Genomic DNA, 21,806 nt, shown 5'->3' with positions numbered 1-21,806 from the left:
AACCTGTTCCAGTGCTGTAGGATATCCTTGTGAAGAATTTTTCCCTAATGTCCAGCCTGAACCTACCAAGCCACAGTTTTTGGTTGTTGGCCCTTATTTTATCTGCTACTGTGGAGAAAAGCATGAGCAATAAATTTAACTATCTGCCATTTATGTATTTATGTTTTTGGGGAGGTGGGGTTGGTGGGTTGGTGGTTATGTTTTGGGTTTTTTTGGTGGTGGTTTTTTTTTGTTTTGTTTTGGTTTTTTTTTGTTTTGTTTGTTTTGGGTTTGTTTTTTTTTTTTTCCCCCCAGCCAAAACTGTGTGCTGGCTTAGCATTACCTTTGGTAGTTTTTAGCAAGTCTAGATATTATAAAACAGCTTATATATATATATATATGTATGTATATATATGTGTGTGTGTGTGTGTATTTTTGACATATCCTGCTGTAACAACAGTGCATGACTCCCTGTGTTTAGGCTGCTCTTCTTAAATACACAGGATAATTTTATTCTTGATGTTCTTCAGTGAATCAGAAGACTGAACATGCTGTACGTGTTTATTAAATTGTATGAACTATGATAAACTCTTAGTGGCACATCCTTTTCCATAGGGATTAGTCTACCACTGTCGAAGGCTAAATATATCTTGGATTTTCAAAAATAGATCAATCTTTCTAGGCTGATTTAAACAATGGCATTTTTTGTATGAAGCAGCAGGAAGTTTTCAGTTTTGCCATTTACATGTTTTACCATAGGAGCATCTAGAGTTTCTGGACAGGATTGTAGTTTATTGTTCTATTTTATACACAAATTCTAAAGAAAAGACACTTAATTTTTAACTGGGCCAGAGACGTTTTCAGAGTAAGTTTTTCCTTTGAGAAGTGATGTGATTAGAAATACTCCTTTCTCACTGCGTCAGCTGTCTGTATGCACTTACACTTTGCTGTTGACAGCTATGGCAAGGTTTTGATTCTAATTGGCTCAGCTTGAAAAGTGAATTAAAAATATGTTCCAACAGCATAGAAAGGGAGTTGGATTCACTAGGACACCCATAATCATCAGTTGTGGTTCTCATGTGTCAGAGAAATCTTAGTAGCCGAAAGAAGTCTAGTTGAAAAAATCTGAGACTATTAAGAATTCGAAGGAGATGGGGTTTTCTTTTTTTTTTTTGGCTTTTGGCAGTAGTAAAATAAGACCTGGCAAGTTCATGGTGCAGCTATTTAGTAAAGGGACCATGTAGATAAAAGATTGTCTAGTATATTATAATCTTTTTATTTAACTTTGTGTTTTAATGGCATTCTTAAAAGTGATAATTTTAACATGAGCCTTTATTTATTACTGTGCCAAATGTGTGTGTAATACACACTAGTGGTTTGTGTAGATTATCTAAGTTTCATGATGTAGAATTTACTTGAGTAGGTACTAAGCTGTGAATTAGGATGTTTAAACTTTATATAACTTTCTACTTTCTACCAACAGGACTTTCATATACATTAAAGTGTAGCTATTTTCCATCTGGGAGGAGAAGTAAAAAAAACCCCACCAAACCCAAGTCTTCAGAGTATAAAGATCTGCCCCCAAAACGTGGTTATTTTCATCCTTATGTGAATCTCTTGTTATAGATCCACGAAGGGTCATTCTGGATTGGAGCTGAATGGAAGGCCAGGCTATTTGCAGGTTTGATGGACATGGGGTGTTGGAAATCATGGGTTTTCTGTAAGTTTGTAAGCTACACTGGAAAAATTTGTTCTGTTGGGTGATACCGCTTGTGGAAGAACAACTCTTTTGCCCTATCTAGACTGACAGAAAAAATACTCATGATGAAAAAAAATCCCTTGTGAAGAAAACAATAGCACTCTTCGTGGAGAATTGCTTGGATATCTGTTGTCTAATATAGCTTCTAAAAAAACCTGAGTGAAGTGATTCATGGCTCCTGTAGAACTGGAAATGTGCTGTCCCTGTGACACTTGGTCTGAAATTGATCTCACGTTCCTTTCTTTCTCCTTTCAACTCCCATCAGTGTCACCAGCTTCAGCGTTCTGGTCAGGTCTCATTACTGCCCCATCTTCTCTCTCCTGATAGGGAGAAGAGAGGGAGAACAGATCTGACTTGAAGTAGTCCACAGGATAGGTGTGCTTTCCACATTCAGCCCTTTCCATGAAACCTCTCTCGCCTCCAGCAGCGCTTCATTTGATCTTCCTCCTTGATGCTGAGGTGACCGTGGTAGAGGACTTCAGTACAGGATGCTCAGCTACACTACTTTACTTACACAACTGCTCCAGTTTGTTACTTTTCTATTCTTTCAGTGTCAGTTCCTTAAATAAAAGGAAAGTGGTGAAAGGTTGGTTCTGGCCCGACTTCCTGTTTTATTTATGGTCTTTGTTGTAACTTCTGATGTTATTAATGGCTCGGTTCTTGTAAAACTTGGGTCTTGAGAATCATCTTTTGGCTTCAAAAGAATATACGTGGTATACGTAAGAGAAGAAACAGGCCTTGATTTATACTGGTGAGATTTCTGCTTTTAGAATATCTTTGAGATGGTGCAGTAATACTTTTGTCCTTCTCTTCTTGCTGACTTTTTTTCTTTCTTGTTTTCCTTTGTAAAATGAGGTCTGGGAGAATTGCATTGTTTTTCTACATGTTAAGACTAATATCAGTAAGTGATATAATCAAACTCTTGCAGGATATAAAGATGCAGTATATATAGAGAGAGATTATGAGTGAATAGCAAAAATTGCAGGTTTTGTGTTTACCCATGAGTTTAATTTAATTTTTTAATAGAAATCAAAATGTATTTAATCCTTAATAGAAATTGGGGTGGAATATTTTGGAAGGAGATGGGGAATATGAAAAATTCAGAAGCTCTAAAATAAGTACTTCTGCAGTTTTGGAATGAAATGGGAATTTGAGAGTAGGTAGGAATATTATGAATATATATGAATATTTATTTTAGTTAGTTCTGGCAGGTAGCATAGTCTAGTAGAATTAATAAAACATGTGACTTACTGCCAAGAGTTCATGTTTATATGGGACTGGGAGTACTACACTCCCATGGGAGTAGTATACCCTTAATTTACAGTAAAAGTTTAAGAACATTAATTAGACTGTTGCTTACATGAGTGGGTATTATTCTAGCTGTTGAGAGGTGGGTGTGGGACTTGGTGGAGAGCATGACACTTGTAGAGGACTTCTGTGTTTCAGAAGTCATATATCAGACTTAGAGAAGCATGGATTCCCCCCCTCCCCCGCAAACATACTGATTTGTGAGGCTGGTTAAATAATTTAATTTATCTTTTATATGTGCTTATATAGACAGTTTCATTAATATCCATTATATGAGAGTTTGTATGTGTGTATATACGTACAAAACAGTTACCACGCTTGTTTTTCTAACATCATTAATCTTTTTGGCCTATAGTAAGTGAGAATATAAATTAAAATCTAAAAAGTAAAGTCCAGTATGGAAAGACAGGATAAAAAAAAATATTTGGGGTTTCTGTTAAGAAGCTGTTCTTGCATTCAGTGTTGGTGTTATTGATACAGTTTCCACTGCTCCATCATTTCAATATTTGTAATTGTGCCTAATCTGCCTACAAACGCTAGCCCAAGATGCGAAAGGCAATGTAGCAGTGGTTGATTATTAAAATATTTTATGGAATATGAAGCACTGTAGTTTTGACTTATCAAAAATCATTTGTGTCAATGTCTCTTCTAAAGCTTAAGTGCATTAATAGCCTTCTACCACTTGAGTGGTGATGTGAAGATATATGTAGCTTCTAAAATGCTACCCTTTGCAGAGTTTCAGATTTCATCCTGGTAGCTTGGATGTGGGCTGAATGCCATTACAGTTTGCCATGTTAGGGATTTACTGGTGCTATTAGGTAACACTGGAGAACACATTAGATACTGCATTGTGCAAAATGGCTCTCTTGTGTTTCTCTGGGGTGAAAGATGACTTCAATTATTAACATCATTAGACAAATTTTTTTACTTAAATACTTGCTGTAAGTAGACAATTCAGACTCTCTAAGCTAGTGGTTATGGAGCTGACTTTATTTCAGAGCTAGAGAGCAGGTCCTGGTAAGCTGTTTTCTCCGGCTTATGGTATACTTTGTTCCCTGCTTGTTTTGATCAAAAAGTAAGATCTGAAGTTGAGTCTAGCTTTTTAAGAGTCCTATTTTTAATTTCTGGAACATGCTGTGCTAGTAATACCACAACTGAGGTGTTTCTTAATAGGTTGGAGAGCGGAGAAGAAACAGTTTTTTATTGTTTTGCGTGGGTCAAAGTGCTGCTAATGTGCTTGGATACCATAGTGATGAGTACTATAAATATCCAAATATATGCGCCAACAACTGGAAATAAATTTATAAACTAAATTCTTTCCATTATCAAAGGCAGCAATAGAAACATTCTCTGCTCTCCCACCTCTGGCTCTGTACTTGTGACTGCACATTGGAAAACAAAATGGACATACAAACTCTCTGTCTCCTAATTTTCATGGGGTGCGGAGAGAAGTGATCACGAAACTCTGAAGAAAAATGTAATTCTGATTGTTTGTGTTCAAGCTTGTTAGCTGTTTGTAAACAGAGAACCCCTCTTCTGTTTTAATATTGTCTAGGAGTTAGTGCTCAGAAGACTGGGTAGCATTACAGGTAGCAGCACTTAAAATAACTCTGCAATTCTTATGTCATATCATATGCTTTGTTTAAACGTGAAGGCTGTGGTCGGTGCTGCTGGCGATTCGGTGGGTACTCAGGGAGGCGCGTTGGCATTGAACCAGCATCCCATTTAGGTGCTGGGTAAACCATGCTGTTGGGAATTAAGATGCCAAACTGATTTTTAGAATTATGGTGATCAAACCCCAAAACTTTACTAGAGGAGGATTTCTCTGTGTGTGTGTGTGTGTGTGTCTGTTGTAGTCTCTTTGTTTTGAATGCTTTAGCATGTTTTATCTTGATTGACTACAGAAATTATCTCAAATATGCAAGTTGGAGTTTGGTTACAGTTCTGTTCTTTACAGTGGATCAAGTCTTTTAATCTGAGACTGTTTATATCATTTGTAGGAAGTGTTGTGTTTCATACCAGGGAGAGTGGATTTGGTGGACCAAATGGTGCCTGACATATATCTAAATTGACAAAGGAACTTTTGGTCTTTCAGGATGAGAAACATTCTTTTAAAGCATTTATCATAATTAATGACTTATAGTTTCTTGCTCTTAAGATTTAGTTGGATTTGTCACTTTCATTTTAGTAGAGTCCTAATTAATAAAATTTTCTGCATCATGGAAACATCAGGGCACTAAACTATCTTCTCTCTGGCATAGGCCATGGGGGGAGAAACAATAACTTTTTTAGAAAAGAATTGCCAGTGAAAGAATGCAGAAGTAATAAATTGCTGTTAATGTTTGTTTTTTTTTTTTTTTTTTTTTTTTAGAAATTATTTGGAAAGCTAAATATTTTCATTATGAAAAGCTGGGGTAAAAGACACTATTGGGTGTTATACATTTCTCTCCTAATTTGGTATCTGTTTGTTTAAGCATGGGTGATAGTTAAAATCAGATCTTTTGGCCAGCCTTTTCAAAGGACACAAATGGCCTTCAATTTTCAGAATATTTCTAAAAAAAGTGACATACAGGTTCAGATGAAGAGTATATAACTATCATTACTTAACAGACAGACTACTAGCAGGTGACAAAACAGTAGTTAGAATTAAGATCTGCATATATATTCTAGGAAGACTTAAGGGTTTAATATTATTCAGATGGTTACATGCATGAGTTGTTTTTGGTGGTGTGGTGTTTTTTGTTGTTTTTTTGTTGTTGTTGGGTTTTTTTGTTTGTTTGGTTTTTTTTCCTCCAGCCTTTAAAATTATCTTTTGTGGCTTCTTTGATGGTGGAAGTATAAGGAAGTATGGTTCCCTTCTGGAGGGGAGGCTTTTTTTTTTTTTTTTTTTTTAACAATACAGAAATCCTCCTTTAAGGGTGTGAGATTTAGTTCTGAATATAGCCTCTGAATTAACACTGCTAATTTTACTAGTGTATTATTCACATTTGCTCAAACTTTCAACTGTCCTGCAAAAAAAAGCAAAATTAAGTCTTCAGAGTGTGTGTGGGGAAGGTGGAGGTCTTGAAGGGAGGGTCGTTCATGGGCATTACAGAAATGTGAATTCCTCTCCTTTGTTTCATGCTGTAGATAAATCATGTATTAGAAATGGAACAACATTCAGTTATTATCAGTCTTAGTATCATGGCTTCACAGGTGTGTCCAAAAAAAGAAAGTATGAGAAGCAAGAGTCAAAATGGTGAAAGCCAGATGGTGCAGGAGAACTGAGGTTTTTCCACATCTGTTTATTGTAATCAGTTTTGTAGGATGGAATTCGGTAACTTTTCCGTATCTTCTTGCTGCTGTTGCTTTCAGAAATGTTTCTGTTAGTAATAGGAATATCAGATTCCTTTGGCAAGTACCAAGTTTTTGGCTGCTATAGGAAAATGCTGAGAATTCCAGGTGGGTCTTCCGCCACTTCCCCACTAGTTTATTCCTTCTTTTTGTTCTGCTTGAATCTGTGAAGTCGTACATTGTACCAGGGTAGCCAGTATTGCTTGACGTAGAGAGCAGTGGGTGGAAGCAGGTAAGGTTTACGAAGTGACCTTAGGCTAGTTGCTGTAACACTTTCGCCTTCTGTTCTTCATTTGGGAAATAAGAATAATTGTACTTAATTTTTGAAGTATAAAAAGTGACTTCTGTAGGCTATAGAGCTATGCTCAATTGCAATTTAAGGTTAATCCTCCATGACCTAAACTGGGTTCCAGATGCTGACCTACATGTGGAGAAAGACCTTTAATGGAAGGAAGAAACTTTAATGGAAGGAGACAGTTGTGTATAGTAGATGAAGGGTAGAGTAACAAAGCTAAGAATTTAAAAGTTAGAAAGTAGAGAGCTAGATTTACTTCAGCAATATTGTATTTTGCTCTTTTGAGTATTTATTTTAAGCTTTTTTTTAAAATAGGTGCTTTGTTGTTGTTTTCTTTTTTAGTATCTTGCTTTCTCCCAAGTCTTGGTAAGTAATTATGTAGACCAGGACTGCTAGGTCCTCAGCAGACCTATTCTGGTTGAAGATAAGCTACTGTTAACATATTATTCTGTTACCATTTGGAGATCAGCATCTGAAGGGGAGAGACTTCTCCAGAGAGCTAAATTATCCTGAGGCAGCAGTTGAATTTCTGGGATTCCTGGGGATGATTTCTGGCCCTTGGAAGGGATTACCACTTGATGCAGGCATTGCCAAAGCGTATTAAGTCAATCGCTCGCGGTGCGTGAACCACTCGAAGTGGTACGGAGCAGCGGCAGTGCTGCAGCAAGCTGGCTGTGTCTGGCGACCTGGCCTGACCTGTGTCTGCAGCAGGAGGAAGGAGATGGACAGGGACAGTCCTGCTGTGAAGCAGTGTGAAAGCCATCAAGCAGGTCCTCTTGCCTCGCTGGACCCGTGGCAGCCTCACTGCTGTGGCTGCTTACAGCACCTGCTTCTGCCTGGGAAAGGACTTCTTTTTGCATCTGGGTGCAAGCTCATACACGTGCTCTTATTGCAGGGAAGCCGGTGTGGTACGTGGAAGGGTCACCCGTGGAAGGGTTATCAAGTGTTGGCACAGGCTGCCAGGGAAGCGGTGGAGTCGCCATCCCTGGAGGTATTTAAGACATGTAGATGTGGCGCTTAGGGACATGGTGTGGTGGTGGGCTTGGCAGTGTCAGGTTAATGGATGGACTCGATTATCTTAAGGGTCTTTTCCAACCTAAATGATTCTATTCTATGATTATGTGTTTGGGCTGGGGTTCCCAAAGTGAGAATGCAGGGGTAAACTGGGAAGATGACTGCTGTGTGTAAGGCTTAACTAGGGGAAATCAGTAGAGGAAATAGGGTTGGAGTATGAGGAAGATGAAGGTAAGTCTCCTCTTTCATACTTGTGTAGCCTGGCATGAAGCTGAAAGCTGCTGCTCCTGTTAGAAAGAGCTATTCTTGGTGGGCTGTGAACCAAGAGAAGAGATCCACTGCTTAGTGGTGAGCAGAATGGGTACCAGATGAGTCTGAAGAAGATACTTTTAAGCTAAAGACCATTCTAGTAGGAGCAGGGATTAAACTTTCAGTAGTGGATAATGATCTCAAAAATGTAGCCAGGAACTCCTGTCTCCTTGGAAGCTGAAAGTGGGATTTAACCTTCTAAAGTTACTTGACATTAAATTGTAGGCTCTGTTTCTGCCTGTATTTATGAATAAAATGTAAGGATACATGTTGGTCAACAACACTGTTTTAACTGCATGGAATGATAGTGCTCAGTGGGAACCCTCAGGTTTTGCTTTGGTCCCTTCAGTTAGAGGAAGCCTCTTAACTCTCCTCACCTGAGTCTCTCCTCAGATGCATCTCCTTTTCCCTTCATGTCTTAGGTGAGGTGGTTTTGCTGCTGAAGGGCATCAGCCTAGCTAATCTGGGAGTGCTGTTGTTGGAGATAGCACCTGGAGTAAGGTGGAGAGTTAGGATAATACCAATGAGTTTCCTTGGGAGCCTGGAAAGTACAACTTTTGTCTGTCTTGGTATAGGAAAGTGGAGGGGTAAGTATGTTTCTGCTACTGGATGTTCTCTTACAGAGAATGAAAATACCTAGGATTTTCCCTCTCTGGAGGGTAGGCGTGGATTTCTGTTCTGATGGGCCAAGTTACTCCTTTGGGTTTTTTTCGTGTTTTGTTTTTTTTTTTTTTTTTTTTTTTTTTTTTTTTTTTGTTTTGGGTTTTTTTTGTTTTGTTTTGTTGGAGTCATCTGTAGCTGGGGATGAAGTAATGCAGCAAGAGGCAGTATCTGGTGGCTGTTGAAGTAGGTGGTATTTGTGGCACAGGTGTCTTGCAAATTAAGAAAGGAAGGAAGACAGATATATTGGCATCTGTGGTTGTTTTTTTTTCTTTTTTCCTTTAGCCATTACTTTTAATGAAGGTCCTAGGGGGATATTTGATTTCTGCATGTCTTCACTGTTAAGTGCTTGTTGGAATTGGAAGCTGTAGATGGCCTTCATAAAAAGGCAAATGCAAGTTAAGATCTAGACTTTTTAAAAAAAAAAGAAACAACCAACCACAAAGGGAAAAAAAAATCCCTGTGGCGGTGTAAGTTTTCACTCATACTTTTATTTCAGCAAAATGAAGTTGCCTGATTACGTGACTGCTGTTCCGGAATATTGCTTTATCCTCTTATCTGGGGGGAAAAAATAGAACCTGTTAATCTAAAAATTGTTCTACAGTTATATAACTGTTTCTTAAAAATAGCTCCAGAATGGTGGAAAAGAAAGATAGATTCTACAGGGTACAAAATTTCTGTATTGTTCAGTTTCTGCTTTCTTTTACATAGGGCATCCACATATTATACATAGTATTTTTTACTATTTTGTGGTGGCCAGTTGCATGTTACTTACATGTACTCATATAGCAGCTTATGGACATCCTGTAGCACAGTTCTCTATCAGATACTGTTATGTTTGGCAGTAATAACAGCACTAAAGCTGAATGCTGAGGAGCTGGTAGACAGAGAGGTACACAAAGAGAAGCATTGAGGATGGGTTATCTCTTTGTGTGTGTGGTAGTTACTGCTGTGGAAGTTTAACTTTGAAATTGATTGTTCAGAACATCCTTTATTATGTTGTGTTTCTAAAAATCACAATTATATTGACTGTGGGTGTGTGATATCCTTGGGATAAGGAGGCAAAATGCATAAATCAAAAGGTTTATTGTATTCTGGTAAAATGAGTTCATTCTTTTTAAGATATACTTCTGTCTTAACATGCTCACTTTTCTCATCTAAAGAGATTTTATGTAAGTTAGGTTAGCCTTTGTAGATTAATTAAGCAGATGGCCACTGTAAGCTTGGACCAATAGCAGTATGATTAACTTGTTTCTAGTGACCGACACGAGTAGAAATTTGCTCTTGGCCTTACCTGCTGTTTAGACTCTGATCAGATACAGTCTGTGAAATCTTTTCTGCTTCAGTTAAATACCCCATAGCATTGTATTTACCACCTGTGCTTTTAATGAATCTGTACTTTCACATTTCTCTAGCACTGGCATCTGGAATGTTGAGTACAGTAAGGAAAAAGTAGTTGACTGCTGTAATTATTTTTCTCTGCCGAATAATCTTTTCCTGTAAAACAGATTTCACCTGCTGCTTTTTGAACTGTGTGCTACTTCATTAAAGCTGTCCTTGTTGCATAGGACTGATACCTGACTTTATTGTGGGAGTGGCAGCATCCCACGGTCTGTACAGTGCTACCCTACCCTTCTTTTCAGTGCCCTGTTAAATCATCTTCTGAATGTGGGCTTCATGTGAGCCAGCTAATTTGACCCAGATCTGGCTCAAGAGTAGGAAGTTGTTAAATTTGTTTGAAGATGTTTCTCTTCTGGAGTTGTAGATTCCCCATATGAGTATTATTAGCCTAGATATTGCTTGGCAAATTGTCACTTCACAGAAGTATTAGTAGGCAGTACTATTTTACATTAAATCTTAAAATATTGGTTATGTTAAGATCCCTTAACCACAATGGCAGTACTTGGTGTGTATGTGATACTTTGGGGGCTTAGGGGTTTTCTTCTCTTTTTTCTCTCTGTCTGCATATACCTGGTGCCTGTTAAAACCTCAGTTTTATCACAGCAAATCCCAGGAGCAAAACCACTTAAGTGTTTTGCCTTTTTTGTTTGCTTGTGGAGTTCGTATTTTTTCCCCTTGTCAAAAATTGTTGCGCTGGCTTGGTACAATCTCCCTGAAGTCAACTGTTGCAAAGCACGAACTGTTGTTAGAAGTTTTTGTTAAGGTTTATTTGTTGAAATATACTGTAAAGTTTTTATTATTTGAGACTTGTGATAATTGATATTGCCAAACAGCTAGTTTACAGGAACATTTTTTTTAAAGCAGGATTTGGATCATTTTACCTGATATCTTCTTGCACAAAAAAAATCAGCTATATATTTCAGGGACATGTGTATTAATTTTTAATGAGGGATGGTTTGGATGACAGGTAGTTCTACTAAATGTCTTTTAACTTCGGTTGATATTGGGAACTTTAACTTCAAACCTGACTGCAATGGAACATAGGAGAAAACACTTTCTGCTGAGCTAGTCTCTTTTCCTGGTTTTTAAACTGATAATGTATGATCAAATCAAATGTATGATCTCCATTGTGTGCTTCATTTTTGCACTGATTCTGGTTTGGTGACCCATGTGCAATTCTGTGGAAAGATATTCAGATTGTCACTTGTCAACTAACTTAAGTGATGGAATTAGGAATTTTGGCTCTTGAAATGGCCACTGGAATGCAGAGACTGATTTGTAGTGCTAAGGGGAGATCATACAAAGATGCTGTCTTTCCACGTGGTCCACTGTATCATTTAATTGCGTGTCCTTGTTGCTGGACGTTTGCCAAAATGGTTGTGGAAATGAGTGACATGTTGCAAATGGAAAAAAGGAAAGTCATTAACTGTAGTGGAGGAGGATAATGAAGATGATACCAAATGGCCAGTTCATAGTAAGTTAGATGGGATATGTTAGGCAAGTTTCTGTTAAAGAATTTCATATGTACGTAGTATTCCTTTTGTTCGTAAGGGTGTCTGAGAAGCTGTTTAACATTTGCTAGATTAACTAGATTAACTCAGTGTTTCCTCTGAGTTTACTTCCTTGGATAAGTGTGTATGCTACCCTGGTACTTCTGCATACAGCTTTTACTCTTTCCAGCACTGCTTTCTGCTCTGTTTACTAAAAATGCTTTAAACTCTTCTTGTAGTATTGTTTGATTTTTGTAGGTTGTTGGAGGCCCGTGAGGCTGACCTACCATTTGTTCCTTCTTCCATCTCTCTACAATAGCATTGCTTAGGGGTAGTAGCTTTACCAGTATTTTATCATACAACTTACTCCGTGATGATGCTGTTTGAAGGGAAGTAAGAAAAACAACAAAATTGCTTTGGTTTCTGAAAATTCTGTCTCAGCTGCAACCTCTTCAGTTTTCATTTGCATTATTCAGGTTGTACTGTTTGTACTCTTTGTGAATTATGTAGATTTTAAAGGACTTCAACTTTTAAAACTATTAAGTTTTTAGGTACAACTTGCATTCTTTTGGTATGCAGCACAGTAGATTACAGAAGATTCTACAGGAATTAGTTTGAAATAAAGTAGAACTGACTTGGAGTTTGCTATCCACTTCTTAGGTAAAACAGTTCTGATCGGCACTGCCAGTACAGTAACTGGTGATGGTAAAAGCCAGTGAACTTGCTTCTTTTTTCCAAATAACATTAATTGAACTTGCTTCTGAACGCTACATGACTGTTTTTGCTTTGAAGGCATAGATATGACACAGGCAACTCAGTTTACTGGCAGCAAGTATTTTAGTATTTAGTATTGTCTTATTTTAAATTAGTATTAATTAATTATAGTATTAAATTGTATTTTCCCTCTAGTAAGTTTTTTGTTATTTGTTTTGTTTTAGTCCCTTGCTGTTTAAACACAGCATTTCTAACCATTATTTGTTTATGAATTGTATGAGGATTTTGGGCCCACTTTCTCATACAGAACTTGTTCAGTGTTTGAACAGTTTTCTCCTATGTCCGCAGCGCTTCCTTTTCTGGTACAGCTTTCTGTGATGCATGCTTGTATTTATTCTTTGGAAGAGATTTATTTGCAGAGATTTCCTCCATTCATTCACCTCATATTTTGACATAATAAACTGGAAGTAATATGAACAGGGCTTGTAAAAATGGCGAAGATTTCTAGACAGTGTAAAAAAAAAAAAAAAAAAACAAAAACACAAACCCAACAAAAAACCCCCAAAAAACACCCCCAAAACCCCAACAAAAAACCTCCCAACCTCCCCAAAAAACCCTTCCAGCCAAAATGAACCAACCAAACCCAAACTGTTCTGTGACTGCTACTGCACCCTGGAAAGGCGTGCTTTTGCTTCTGGAGGTTGAGTCGTCAGTCTCTTCAGGGCTTTTTGCTAGGGTCGGCCTCCTGCCGGTCCATTTTGAAATTTCTCAGTTGGCTCATCTGATTATCTATGCTGCATTAAGTCTAGTCCGATCTGTAAGTAGGTAGGTAGGGGGGAACTCACGTGTAGCATAAATACTGCTGTCATGGCACATCATCCATGGTCTTTGTTTTTTGACCAGCTCCCAGGAGAGTTAGATACTGCTGCTGTTGAAAGCAGCTTTTTTGGACAAGATTTCTGGGGGGCAGCCACATGCTTGCATGATAGAGTGAAGACTCACAGCCGCTTCAATAAGTCGTATGTTGGACGCTGGAATTGTTTGTGGCTTGTTGCTGGGGTCCATGCAGTTAAGAGTTACAGAACAGTTCAGAGCAGCATTCAGAAGAACCGACATCCTATAACAAATTAAGAACTTATGTACACTAAACTGAGGCCAGATTCAAGACCTTCAATTTGTATAATAGAGGCTTGACTTCCCCCATTTATCTTCTGCTCAGTTATTAAGAATAATTCAATTTATTTTCCTGGATTGTGGTAATCTGTGTCAGTGTTTTGGGGGTGTGTGAGGGGAGGGCAGAAAGAGAAGGTCAGCTGTTTTTAATACTGGTGTTTTTCTCCATGGTCAGGACTTTCTAATTATACCCTGGATAAAATATCAAATTTCAAAGTCTTTCACACAACGAAGGTTCTCTGTTTTCAGTGGCATTAGATACACATGCATCCCATAAACATAGGCATCATGTGCATTTTGGTTTTGATTAGTATTGGGTAACTGTATTAGCTGATTGCTCTGCTGTTGTTCGATGATATCTTACTGGGAGCAGTGAAGAAATTGTCACATAAACATGAATATCTTGTAGATGAGGGTTCTTATAGTTGTTCTTAGAAGTTGTTCAGGGTTACAGTGAACCTTCTCTGTCTCTTATATGTTATGACTGACCATTGGGCAACAGATAAGGATTTTAAGTAGTTGAATGATGGTGGTGTGTATCTGGGCTGAGAAATGGCTTCAGAATTTTTCTTCTAGTTACGATAAACGTAGTTGTCACTGGTGATTTAAAAAGCGTAGCACGGGAAAATGTAAATGAGTAGGAGGAGTTCATTAACTTTATATTGGAGGGTTTCTTTCTTCTCCCCTTTCTTCAGAAGAAAGTGTCTGCTATGCTCTCTCCCTGTGATTAGGTTTTTATTAAGACCAAAATTGGTGCTGGTACATTATTTTCTATGCCAGATATGCAGTAATGAAATAGTTCAGAAGTGTAACACGAGGTCATAAGAAAGCCACATGAAATGCTCTTCACTTTTATTCCATCTGCTGTTATTACGTGGTAGAAATCTTGTAGCATGTTTTTAAAACAGAATTTTTTCAGTTTTCTAATTTATGTGGCTTGGGAAGTATTGGACCAGGTATTAAAATGTCATGCCTATTAGAAAAGTGCTCTAGGGAGCTTTGTGGTGGGCCCCCCAAAAATTTGTTAAGTTAATTGAAAAGCAAAATTTGACATACAAGCTTGATGCTGTTCAAAGGAAAGCCAGTAGCAATTAGCTATATATATATATATTTTTTTTTTTTTTCTCCTGTCTCATTAAGTTTTCATTAATGAGAGCAGTCTTAAGCATTAAAAGACTCTGGAGGTACACAAGCCATGTTTAAGACTGTTTGTAATCTTCAGATAAATACTAGTTCAATGAAGTAAAAATTGAGTAATGCTGAAAAGAGAGCACTTCTAATTCTGAACCAGGCATTTGCCTACCCCAACTGTATGGAAGTGAAAAACCCACTGCTTGCATAAAATAGTCTTTGGCAGGATTTGGCCCAATGGAGCTTATTCCCACAACTACAGAAGCAATGTCTCTTAAGTTCTATGGTGCTTTCTGAATTCTCTCCTATTTTCAATGAAATTTCTGAATTTCATGGGTGTTTGTGTTGAGGAGATGTTTGAGAATGCGGATGGGCTCCCTTTCCAGCTGAGCCTGCAGTCAAGGCAGACTGAAGCAATATGCTGTAAGAAAAAGTGTGAATTTTCTCATATGTTTCAGTGAGCATTAATGGGAAGACTAATTAGGACAACTTGAAGCCAAAATTGCTGTGTTTCACTTTGAGGCAAATTATCAGAGACATCCATCAGCTGTAGTTGAATGTAGGTGGCATTCCAAGTTTAAATCTGCTTGAAGAGTTTAGAATCAAAAGTGAGGAAAAGAAGTTTAACTCTAACTTAGGGCTTAAATTTAGAGTAGAACAAGGAAGAATAAAAATTACCACATACGAGTAGCTGTACTTGTAATAAAAACAGGTGAAGGAGATTGTATGCTTCTAATTATTATTGTTTTTAATTCTAGTTTGAAGATGTCAGTAGGCAACATTAAGTCAGTATTCCAGACTGAAAATGCTATATTAAATACTACTATAACTTTTTTTGTGATGGAACTGTATTTAACTTTTACAGATACATGCATACAGATAGGGTTTCTTTTCTTACCTTTCTCTTGCAGATGTGACATTTCTACTCATAGAAATATGCATAGCCTAAAACATAGGTACCCACAGTCAGTTGTTTTTGAATCCTCATATACTCTTATTTTCTTTGGATATAAAAAACCTGTGGCTGCTTCCTTTGCAGGACTGACTTTGTGCTGTGTCAGCTTCAGCTTCTGGGTAAGGTACAATACAAAAGTTAGTTTGCTTGAGTGTTAGACAGGCAGCAGCCTCTGGCTAAGGAGTACCTGTACAAGAAGAGGTGCATTTCCTTCTACTGTGTGTTTTTCCTTCCTACTGTCTCTCCCTAGGAGAGCAGGAGGAGAGCAGGAGTCTCTTCTCCCTGCTCTTCTGCTGCATGCTCCCAGAAAGCAGGACTCTTAACTCTGTGCTTTCAATCTCACAATATATATGCTTGAGACTCCAGCTCCATCATGTCAGATACACCTCTTTCACCTTCTTGTCACTGCTCTCACATCCTCAGCCAGAGATGGCCGAGTACCTTTATTTGTGGTGCAGAGCAGGGCTGGAAGCTGGCAGCCCCTGCTACACGTTGTAGCACGATGTACCTGATCTGTAGCGGCTACCTGTGCACATCCACTGTGCTGTGGGAGAAGACAGGAAGGCAGAGCTGAGAGAATTTGATAACTGCACCTGGCACAGGCAGATTGGTTACATGTGATGGGCATATCACAATTTTGGGAACTTGTAGTGTTGCATATCACTGTCTCCGCTGGTGCAATAGCTGTGGGCACAAATGTGCTTGGTCGGAAGACCATGATTCCTTCCACTTGAAATGGGTTGTGTGGCCTTCTGTCTTCCTCTTTAACATGGCCCACCTCTTGAGCAGTATCAAGACAGAGAAAACTCTCTAGGAAAATGTTTCTTTCTGCAGTATAGAGTTTTTAAGGAAGAAGTGCAGGGTGGAGGGAAGGTCTTTCAACTTGCATGTAAAAAAATGGTACCTCACATTTATTAGCAACATGATCCATCAGGTAACGAGCTGGTAGTATTCTGCTCTCCATTTCACTAATGTGAGCATCTGTGTGTATTTTGTGGCCATCATCAGCACCCCATGAATAACTCTTAAATTGCTGGTCTGTCTGGCAGTTTGGTCAAGTCTTAAAGATGACTATGTTCTGTAACTGCTGTGAACATAGGTGGCTGGGTAGAGGCAAGAGACAGTGTGGTGTGAGCTTATGCATTGAAACGGGAGGGTATATAGTGGGGCAGTAGTGACTCCTTAGGAGGCAGGAAGGCTTCAGCAAGAATATCTGTCTTCTTAGGAGCCAGAAGACAAGCAAGTAATAAACAGCTGTCAATCAAGGAACTGGTTATTATTTTGTGGGCTATAATGCATTTTTCTCATGAGGAGTGTGGCTGTAGGGCTACATTATTTTGTGTTGTGCTGTAAGTGCAAGGAGTGAGGAAGTCCGGTCCCAAACAGGGAGGAGTATTCAAGTTGGGGGTAAGGATATCGTTATTTGGATACGTCAAAAAAGAAGCGCTACCATTTTTAAAAGTTGTTGCACCACTGGAAGTGCTCTTCTTTTTCCTATCTGTGGCATGATATATTGAGTCAAATATATCCTTTGAAAGTGTGTCCAGTTAATGTGTTCTGGCTTTCACCAAATCCCATTAACCTAGTGTAGCTGTCAAACTGGGTATGCCAGTTGTACTTCTACAGCAATTTTTTTTTTTCTTTTTAATGGTCCCACTGTGAACTCTTGTACCAGATGACAAATCCCAAAGAAATAAGTTCTCTCTAGGTTAGCATGAGAGAAATAAGAAGAGTATATCTGTCTTGCATTTGGCAAAAAGAACCCCAAAAGAATCTTTTAATTAGAGCAATTTCATTCTGTCTATCTGCCATGAACCTAACGAGCAATATGAGCTTGCTAAGGTGCAGCCATGTGACTTGGTGGGAGCTGATCCTCTAATGAGAGGATTAGCTGTTTATTTCTGGTTGTCCATAGCCTGTGATGCTAAGCACATGTCACTGGGCATGAGAGCTCTCAGCCAGTCCCCAGTAACCTCTCCTTTACCTCTCTCATCTTTGCTTTTCCATCCCTTCCCAAGTATCAGCTCACCGTTTTCTCTGTTCTTGATACTTCAGCTTGGGATATATTTCATAAATTATGCTACACACAGTTTCTGTGTGATGTTGTATTTGGGTCTGTAAATAACACAAAACCTAAATGGGTCTGGAAATTTTTCAGAATCTTGTTTTTTAGCAAGTCACCCGGGGAAGTGTCGTGGTTTAACACTAGCTGGCCACTAAGCACCACACAGCTGCTCACTCACTCCTCTCCCCCCACTGCCGATGGGATGGGGGAGAGTACTGGAAGTGTAAAAGTGAAAAAACTCCTTGGTTGAGGTAAAAACAGTTTAATAATTAAAAAAATTAAGGAAAAGGAAAATAACAGAACTAAAACCCAAGAAAGACAAGTGATGCAAATGAAAAGAATTGCTCATGACCGACTGACCGATGCCCAGCCAGTCCCCAAGCAATGGCCCCCCTGCCAACATCCCTCTAGTTTTATTGCTGAGCATGACATCCCACGGTCTGGGATACCCCTTGGGTCAGTCGGGGTCAGCTGTCCCGGCTGTGTCCCCTCCAACCCCTTGTGCCCCCCCAGCCTGCTCGCTGGTGGGGTGGGGTGAGGAGCAGAACAGCCCTCGGCTCTGGGTGAGCCCTGCTCAGCAGGAATGAAAACATCTCTGGGTTACCAACGCTGTTTTCAGCACAGATCCAAAACATGGCACTATACCAGCTACTGTGAAGAAAATTAACTCTATCCCAGCCAAAACTAGCACAGGAAATGTAGTTTGAAATCAGCGAGATCCAAAAGGGATGAATCGTTCCGTCTAAGAGGCCGTCATTAAACTGGCTCATCTCCAGCAGTGCCATTTTAAAAAGTGCATTTAGTGGATTGCTTTGCCTTTAAAAAATGAGAAGAGGGGTGTTGGAAAGAGGAACCAGCCCTGGGGCTCCTGAATTGTGGTATCTCTACCACTTGTGATGTAGAAGCTACTTAATATTATGTGGGGTAGGGGAGAAATCCAGCCTGCCACTTTAAAGCTGGGGAATGAACGCTGCCTTCTGCTCGCAGCCTGAGAATTGTATCTGGAGCTGCTGTTGCCACCGCTTAGTACAGTTCTCTTTTTCTAATGATAGCAGCTGAGCAAAATAAATTTGAAAACCTCCCGCTTTAATAGGTTTACATTCTCATAATCTTGAATGATTTAGAAGACCCTATTTTGTCAAGAAACCTGCTTCCTTCTATTTTTGTATTTCACCTTGAATTGGATGTTTTGTTCTCTGGGCAGTGATGTTAATGTGAGTTCTGTATTGTACTTAATTACGTGATAAATCTCTCTTCCCAGATCATTCAACTTCAAGTGGTACATCCTCGTTTAAGCCCAGCCGATCACTGGTTTCTATTCCCACTGCCCATGTGATGCCGTCTAATGCCAGCTCTTCGCTTTCCAAACACAGGGAAGCTTTCAAGTCTGATGGCTCAAAATGGAGTACAAGCTTTGTACGGTCAGGAGGAGGCCGAAATCAGGGTGCCCTGGACAATTCTCTTGACATGAAAGATGCAAGACCTGTAAGAAAATGGTCCTCCTTGTCTAAACTCAGCTCACCAAATACCTTCAGCCAAGATGGCAGTAGTCACTCAGCGGACTCCAGAGCTAGTACAGACAAAGCTGTGTCACCACAATTAAGGACAAACGGGCCAGGTTGTTTGCACGATAGCATGGAGTTGCTAAAAATTGAGGACAAAGAAATTGGGAAAAAGCGATCTTCTCTACTGGACTGCAAATACAAATTTGAAACGTGCAGCAAAGACGATTTTGTTTCAGATTCCTCAAGTAGGAGACATGCCTTAGACTTGACCTACAGTGCCTTACCTGAAAGCAAACCTACGGCAGCCGGTTGTGAAGCCTTCGGACAGAGATATGCAACTCTCGGACAACAGGCTGTGAGCGGAGCTCCCATACAGCCAGCAGTGAGGACTCAAATGTGGCTTAAAGAACAGTTACGTGCAAATCCCCTGGACTGCAGGACTGCTGAGGAGCCCTACGGTGTAGCTGCATGGCATGTGCAGCAGCTTGAAGATTTTAGAACAGGTGACCAGCCTGTGCAGGTAAGGCCAAAGCTTGGCTTTTGCTGCCATCATGTGGCATCATGTGTTATACCTGAGGAATAATATCGGGCAGTTTTTAATAAAACAGGAAAGGGAACAGGTCCTCTTAACCAGGTGATGATGTTTTTAAACTTTGATTGGGGATGCTGCTGCTCGTTTCTCAGTATTACCTGACTGCCAACGGGTGCCTGTCTGCATGAGACTAGCATCTTTTTTCTGAAGCTCGACCCAGTAAGAGGTTCATCAAGGAACGTTTTCAGTAGTTCTTAAGAGAGTCTGGTCACAGTGTAGTGGGAGAAATGTGAATGCATTTTGATCTTAATGGCTTTACTAAGAAGGCTGCATTTTTTGCATTCAGCAAAATAAGAATGACTCCTGTGTACTGCAAGGATGAATACTCAGTCTCACTATGCCTAGCACTTAAACTGAATTCAGTTTGATATTACTGCTTATTTTTTAACTAATTAAATCAACTAGAATCAACTAATAGTAGTCAATGAATATGTTTTATTTAAATAAAATAAAATGTGGGCTTTATGTGTCATACTTGAAGTATTTTCATAGAGAAAATGTCAAGCACGTGGTTTTAAGAGAGATAACCTATTCTAACATGATAATTCACAATCTGTGTTTCTAGCTCTTCCCCTAATGGGAAAAGATAGCTTGTGAAGGAAGGCAGTATTAAAAATCTAAAAGTCCAGGTTTACCTATGTGGGTAAACTTGGTGCAAATTCCCTGTTTTCTCCAGCCTGAAGAAATATTAAGCAATTTACAAAGTGTTGTGCTCAAATTTTGTTGTTTCTTGCATTGTATATTGAAGGAAAGACTGACAAGTTTAATGATTCTTAAGATCCAATTTAGCTCTTAACGGTGGTCTGGATTTTTTTTTAAGCTTAAAAAAAATGGAGCCAATTAGTATGGTCAAACCAATAGTAATCCTTAAGGGTCTCTTTAAAAACCTGACATTGTTGCAGGTAGCCACCCTTTACATTACCCTTATTACTGCGGAAACCATCCTCTTTCTCTAAACTTTTTGAAGATTTTGATGGCAAGAAATTACCCAGGTTGTCCGTGAGGTTTGTGTGCAGATTCCTGTGCCTGGTGGTTCTCCTTTTGGATTTAAATATATATTCAGAGGAAGCTTTATTTACTTTGTTTCTTCATTTAGGTATATGTCTCTTCATCATCTTTTATGTACCTTTCACAACACTTTGTTTAGGGTGGGTGTTTTAGAAACTTTTTTGTTGAGGTCAAAACAACTCCCAGCTTCTGTTTTTCATGTCTCATAAGTGTTTTCTCACTCTGTCATTAAATACAGTGTCTCCTTTTTGTACGAAGGCAAAGTTTCATGTTTGAAATAGATGTATGTATTATTATGGTTATTCAGAAACTTGTGTTCGTGCAGGCGTTGATGTGCTGTGTTTTGAGGACAGAGCCAACAGAGGGAGCGCAAGCATTAGTTATCTTTTTGGCTGAATTCATAAAATGGTGCTGCAACTTCGCAGGTTTTTGAGATCATAAGATTATAGGGTGAAGTTTTGCCTAAACCTGTTGTGGGTTTTTGGTTTTTTTTGTTTGTTTGTTTGTTTGTTTTCTTGCTCCTGTTATTTTTATATCTGTATCGGTATTGATATATATGTCAGAGGATCCACCTAGCTGCTTAGGCAGCAATAATCCTATCTGTTGTCTGGTTAGCCCTGGAAAATAGGGGAAGTCCTTGAAGCTGCGGTGTTTGCTCTCCTTACCCTGACTTCCCGCTTGCCTGCGAGGGTGGCACAGAGAGCCTGAGAGTAATTAAGGGCACGAGGGTGCGGAGGAGGTTCCTGGTGGCCTTGGAAAGCGCTTTCACTGGGTCTGATTTGGAGTTGTGTCGAAATGAAATGCGATCTGTTCCATTTCTTCAAGTGAGAAGATGCGGTGGTGAAATAGGACCCAGAGAAGCAGAAAGTTAAAGCGTGTGCGAGAGCGGTGAGCCCTTGGGCTCTCAGGGGCATCCTCTGCTGAGCCCTTGGGCTCTCAGGGGCATCCTCTGCTGGCCCACCCAGCCTGCCCCGTCCCTCTGCCCAGAGGTTACAGCGGTGAGGAGCAGGGATGCCCGAAGAGGTGAAAGGAGAATGGTTCTCCTGTCTTGACACCTGTTTGTTGAAGAAACCTCAGCATGATTGCGCTATGGGTTTTTTCAAAGGATCACCATG

General features: G+C 39.4%; 1 protein-coding gene across 1 annotated transcript in view; it reads left to right on the top strand.

Annotated features, from left to right (window-relative positions):
* CEP85L (centrosomal protein 85 like) overlaps window positions 1-21,806 on the top strand; it is a 122,129-nt gene that overhangs the window by 29,312 nt on the left and 71,011 nt on the right. The window contains exon 3 of the mRNA XM_049817914.1: window positions 18,848-19,611. Coding sequence (XP_049673871.1) covers window positions 18,848-19,611 — 764 coding nt within the window. The remainder of the gene's footprint in view (window positions 1-18,847; window positions 19,612-21,806) is intronic.

This window comes from Accipiter gentilis, chromosome 15 (genome assembly GCF_929443795.1).
Source record: "Accipiter gentilis chromosome 15, bAccGen1.1, whole genome shotgun sequence".
Classification (NCBI taxonomy): Eukaryota; Metazoa; Chordata; class Aves; order Accipitriformes; family Accipitridae; genus Astur; species Astur gentilis.
This window is presented reverse-complemented; position numbering and strand designations above follow the sequence as displayed.